Source organism: Lygodium microphyllum, chromosome 2 (assembly GCF_053477565.2).
Source record: "Lygodium microphyllum isolate KBCC chromosome 2, Lygodium_microphyllum_v1.1.10, whole genome shotgun sequence".
Lineage (NCBI taxonomy): Eukaryota > Viridiplantae > Streptophyta > Polypodiopsida > Schizaeales > Lygodiaceae > Lygodium > Lygodium microphyllum.
Genome location: NC_141136.1, coordinates 158,492,044 through 158,498,181, shown reverse-complemented (window position 1 = coordinate 158,498,181; position 6,138 = coordinate 158,492,044). Strand labels below are relative to the sequence as shown.

At 42.7% G+C, this 6,138-nt stretch overlaps 1 protein-coding gene across 3 annotated transcripts in view; it reads right to left on the bottom strand.

The window, feature by feature from the left end:
• Positions 1-378: 378 nt before the first annotated feature.
• The window catches only part of LOC148040530 (Prolyl oligopeptidase family protein), a 100,110-nt gene continuing 94,350 nt past the window's right edge, over positions 379-6,138 (bottom strand). For all 3 annotated transcript variants that reach the window (XM_087700394.1, XM_087700378.1, XM_087700387.1), the window contains one exon: positions 379-870. In XM_087700394.1, the coding sequence (XP_087556520.1) occupies positions 801-870 (70 nt within the window). In that variant the 3' untranslated portion in view covers positions 379-800. The remainder of the gene's footprint in view (positions 871-6,138) is intronic.

The window sequence follows — 6,138 nt, the reverse complement described above, 5'->3', positions numbered from 1 at the left end:
TTCCAGATACCTCTCAGGACTATTGCCCTGAACACTTTCCAATACTACCTCACCTCTTCCTCGTTGAACTTACCTTGGTCGCCCAAGTGAAATGCAAGGCCAGCCTCTTGCAAGGACTTGGAAACCTCCGACCAAACCCACCTGGACCTCAGCACAGGTAGTTTGAACTTGCAAGAAATCATAATAAGATTTTTGAATCTGAATGAAGCCTAGAATTTATCATTATCATATTAAATCGTGCCATTAAGTGCTCAGACAAAGCACAGTATTAACATTTGCAAAAGTGGAACAGAGGTAGCAGTAAAAGAAATTGAAGCCAGAAACCTGAACAGATGTAGCAGTTTTTGTGAAACCTGCGACATCCTAGCAACTCTCATGAAAATTGGATATGTGGCCAGCCATCATGCATGACCAATATATAAATGACCCATCAGTTAAATTGGTAAAAAAAAATGATTGCTGGCACTGGCCACCACTCAAGGTGAAGGAGCAAAGCCAGGGTGTGCAAGCAACTGCACATAAATTTGCTGACGCAAATTGGACATAGCCGAAGGTGCTTACATCACAACAGTTACTAGAAACTGGGTATTAGGAGTTCATACAAGAAGTGTACGTCCGTAACTTATTAGCTCCAAAAGGTAAAGCTTGACCAAACCACATTTGCATATTTGATTTGAAAGACCAGACCAACGATTGCTCATGATAGCACTCCCCAGTCTCACGTCCTTTCTCCATATGACTTTCATACTATTTGCTCACAATCGACAGCCGGCATAGCAACAGACCATGACTCGTACCTCTCAATCAGTTATGTTAAGGCTCTTCAGGATGAAAGCATAAGTAAATGCATCTTCCTCCAACTTGTCAAACCTGCAAAATGTTTGAGAAATCGTGTTCATGATAAAGAAGCACAGAAACTCAACCCAGTCCCTAAGTTTATATTGTGCTTTTTAAATTTCAACTGCATTCGTTTAAAAAAAGCAATGCATTATATCTTCTGCAAAATTTACACAGGCTAAACTCTTTCACATCCCATGCCACCTGAAATCATCATTTCATGTCATTCAACGTACCACTTAAAAGTGATTGAATGACATGTCATCAGTACTTTCAACTCCTTAGTACAAAAGAGTAAGACAACAACACCAGGCAAGATGAAAATCGCATATGCAGCCAGTTTATTGGCGAAGTAGATACAAAATTTGGAAGAATGTAGCTCACAGCTACCCATATAGCACATAAGACACTTAAGTGGCAGTCACCAGAAGCACATTGTATTGGAGTGTACTATTTCAAGCTTTTCATATGGCTGGTTTTGAGACATTTCATAGCACTGCTGGGTACGACACACAGAGAGCACCTGAATGTTCATTGATCATAGATCCACCTTTCACGTGTTACGTATGATGTACAATATACTTTTTGGAGTTAACCACATGGCTCATATCTGCAAGTTATATTCAATCTCTGACCATCTCTAAATATGTTGGATGCATAAAATAACTAAAATCAAACCAATCAATGTCATGTGTTTCATATTGCAACAAATCATCTGGCATTAGACCATTTGGGTTACTAGGGGTCACGACATGTGAACATGTCCTAGGTAGTTTTGGGTTAGGGCAGTTAAGTTCTATAAATAGAACCCAAGGTCTGTTTGTGCACTTTATTGGATAATCACCACACTTGGACTTGAGACACTAGGTGGCTCTACACACACACACACACACACACACATTGATGCGGGTCCGTTTGTGGTGCAAGCCACTAAATCTTGTGGTAGAGGCCTTTCCCATTTGCAACTGGCTTCCAAGCTTGGGGATTAGAAGTTTGGCTCTATGGCTGCGAGGTGAGTTTTGAGTCCATGATCCACTCATCATATTTCTTTCTATGCTTGTATGGTTTGTGGCATGTCATGTCCACATGTTGGAGATCTATGTGGGAATTACATTGAGAGTAGGTAGCAACCCTCTTTGATACCAAACATTGCAAAGTGGGTGCACAGAGAATAAGAGACAAACAAAGCGAAGTTGAATTCAAAGACTCACACAAGAACAAGTACAATCTAAAGAAAAAATGCTAGCCTAGTCATACACACTAAACCCTCAACTTAACCCTAAATGACAACCTTTATGGTTAGGAGGAAAAGTTGTCCCTAACCGTATTCACGTTGACAATGCCACATAGGCATTTATTATTTCTAAGAAAGCTAGGGTATTCATAAACCCTAAAACCTAGACATAACTCTAACTAAGTGTTAAACTACTCCACGCAACCTCCAACTATGGTTACTAGCAAAGCATGTCCCTAACCCTTTTCACACTAGCACTACCACATTGGAATTTAACCTTTCAAACCCATGGATTGATCCATCTCATTCCCAAGGGAAGCGGAGATAGATTGAAGATCGTAGTGGAGAGAGATTGGAGATCATAGATAGTGGAGACTTATCATCTTGCTTGGATTTTCTAAGGCGATAGGGCTCAAATTGTCCCCTTCGATGCCAAATATCCTTCACTCCACTCAAATAGGTTTTGTTTGGAAGCAAAACATCTTGGGCAATATCCGAATATCTATCTCTCTTGCTTGCTCTAGGGATCAAGACCTCATTGTGCTTCTCAATTTTGAGAAAATTTTAAATAGATTTGATTGAGAGATCTTGGAGCACACATTGTTGAGATGAGATTTCTAGAGCATTGGGTCAACGAAGTTGCAGCTCTCTATTCTTAAGTGCATAGCTAGGTTCTTGCCATCACGTTTAAAGGAGAGGGTTCAACATTCAAATGTCTGTGAGATAGGGATGTTGGCTAGCCTCTTTTCTATGGTAATTTGTAGAATACGCCATGAGCTCCCATTGACAGATAGATCCACAAGTATCCCAAGGATCAGGTTGCTCATTCTAGAGTTGATGAGCTTCTTTATGTGGAGTCCATAGATGACACAACGGTATAGTTAGATGGGGATGAAGGCAACTTCAGGACCTTTGTAGCAGTGAAGAGATTTGCAGCAAAGCTTTTGTTGCTCTCATTACTTGGAACAAACTTTAGGGTTTTTGGGTATGTGACACTACACAGCTAGACATGAGACCCTACAAGGACATCACTTGGGTTTCTTGCAAAAGAGGATAAGCATTACTTCATAGCAGCGGTTGGCCTTGGCCCCTCTTCTTTTGAGTATAATGGCTCCTTTATTGGAGCATCATGAGACTTTCACTAGTTTAGGAGTGGTGGTTGCTAATTAGGTTCTCCTTGCAACCATCTAGTGTATCATCTACTATTGGGCATTCTTTAGGTCATGTATTGGCTCGGTGAAGCCCCTCAACTAGTATTTCATTTGGTCAGGAGGAGACCCAAGTACAACCACTGCAAAGTTGGCTAGAGATGTCATCATTCAGCTTAAATCTAGAGGTGGTTTGGGCATCATTGATCAAAATTACTAGAGCATATTTATTATGTGAAGCTTATTATTAGGGATCTTCTCCAATGCAAGGAGTTGTGGAAGAAGCTATTACTATGGAGATTGGGGTCCATTATGACTACAAGTGGAGGATCATCAAGCTTTGACATTCATTGGATCGAGGAGATCTAGGCAAAAGATATTGGGAGGGGATTTGAGGTCAAATTCATAGCTCTTGTCATTAGAGCTTAGGGATTTGTTTCATCTCCTCTAGCTATCATAGTTGAAGTGAAGAGGCAACCTCTTCTCTTCAACCATCACTTGAGGTTAGAGTTTGGCCATATCCCTTAGAAAGAGGACTCATCTTTCTTACTAAGATCCTCCATACAAGTTTAATCAACAATGGGAAAGTGGTTCACATTTCAAGATTACCATATAGAACCTATCTAGCTGCTCTAGGGGAATTCCATTCAACTGCTTGTACGCCCAAGAAAACTTCAGTGAGCCATCGCCCTGTGGAAGTTGGGTCCCTTTTGACATCATGGCCTCCTCCTAGGAAGATGAAAGCCTCCTAGGCCTCTTGCTTATCATCAGTTATACCTTGGAAGTCCATGCCCTCGAGGTTGTTAATTTACCCCGACAATCCAAGAGTGCACCTCAAGCAGTCTAGCCACAATCTTTGTCCAAAATCAGCATCTGTCAAACCTCGATAGGTGCATAGACATTGAGGATTGTAATGCAAGAACTCCAATATTTAGCCTCATCCATGAGGCTTTACCTACAACATAAGTCCCATGATCCCACACACAACAAAATAAGTTTGTGCAAATTGAGGCGCATGCTCCATTCCGACCACTGGTATTGATAGAGTACTCCCAAAAGATGTGAGGCCCTCTTGGAAGCACCTTCCCAACTCCGTTGGCTTGGAAGGGGGAGCTTATGCTCTTGCAAAAGGATGTTGATGTGTTGCAAGCATTAGTTGTAGCTCTTGTTGGACAATTAGTTTCCTTGGACATCATGCTTCATTGAAGCAGAGGTCGTTCATGTTCCAAGGTGCTTGGTTTTACACTCATGGGGATAGTTTAAGATTTGTCAAATAGACTTCTACTCAATGTGGTTAAAGATGAAGATGGAGAAGTGCGCACATATAGTGGTGCTTGGTAGCTGGTTTAGAGTGGTAACTCTACCTGCCCCCATATTGGCCCATGGGCGTAAGGGCGTAATGTTCGCACCTTAAACCATTGAGTGTGCCTCCAAGAGCCATGCTATGATGGAAGCCATTGAGACCTAATTGTATCCAATGGCGTGGGCTAGTGGTGACTTGATCACATCCAATGCCAAGCACCACTCTTGTGTGGTGTGGATGAGGATGTCCAAGTGAGGAAATTTTGCACCAGATCGCCAATTGATGACCATCATGCATTTGGGTAACTACTCTGAAAGCAACTCTATCCTTGCATTTCCTAGCTAGTAAGGAACATACTCCATGACTGGTCATGTATGAGCTCCCTCACCTGGGCCTCAGATCATCTACCAAACTGGGAAGTCCCGAGGTATAAGTTCAGCCCATCTACAGGAGCCAATGCATGCACCTTGCCGTTCCAGGACTTACGAATCATGAAAGTTCCCATTTCCAATGAAAGTGGGAACTCTTGATGACTTCCAACTCTCATATACGACCAAGGCACACAATGATAGAGAGTTTTGTGGCAAGAGTTGGGCACAATGGGGAAAAGTATGGCCTATTGTGGGGGTTGTGATGATTCCCTTGGAGAGGGAAGGGATGCTTTATTGTCAAGGAGACATCATGGGGGGGGGTATTGGGCTCGTCATTGCCTATGGGGAAGGACCAAGAGTGAGTGAGTGTTTTGGTGGGGGGGCTCATGGGGAGGTAGTATCAGGGGGTGGAGGTGGGTGTGAGATATTGGCATGTGAGAAGGCAATGCGCTTTGCTATGGGCCAAGTTGTGGGAGCTTAAAACTTGCATATCACACATGAGATTAGACTCATACAAGTCTAAGAGGTACCTACATTTGTTCTCCACTTGGGAGACACTCCCTTCATACAATCCCTATTATAGATGTGACACCCTAAAGCGATCTCTATCTACGAGTCCTCAAGACCACAAGAAGCTTCTCCACACCAAAGGCTCCCTCCAGGCACTTCATCCACCCTATGTGATGCAATTACTAAAATAGAAACCATTAAATATACTTGAACCAAACAAACATATGGCCCTCTTGGCCTAAAGAGATATACATTTCAAACCAACAAACTAGTCCTCTTGGACTAATGAAATAAAACATTAGAACTCGTTAGAGATGGCCCTCTTGGCCTTGAACATTTGGAAATGGCCACACTACCTCATCATTCTCCATTCCTTCTCTCTCTGGATGCAGCTGCTTCAGTGCTTTAGCCCTTGACCTCCATTCAATTTAGATTTCAAATTCGACTTACCAGCAGAAGGAGGTGCAAAGACAATCAAACAACTCTAGCCCAGGGATTGTAGACAAGGTGGAAGAGAACCTGGAAGAATTGAGCAAAGATTTGTCAAGGGGCAGCAATCCTGCAAGGAGGAGAGCGGCCTCCAATGGGATTTGACAACGATCCGTTGTTAAAGGAATCCCCAAACTATCGCACCCTCCATGCCCAAGAGTTATGGGCATGAGCAGCTCCAGCTAGCTTGGGGGGACACCATGACAGAGTTCTCTTTCCCCACCTTAGCTGCTTTCTGGGTGTAGA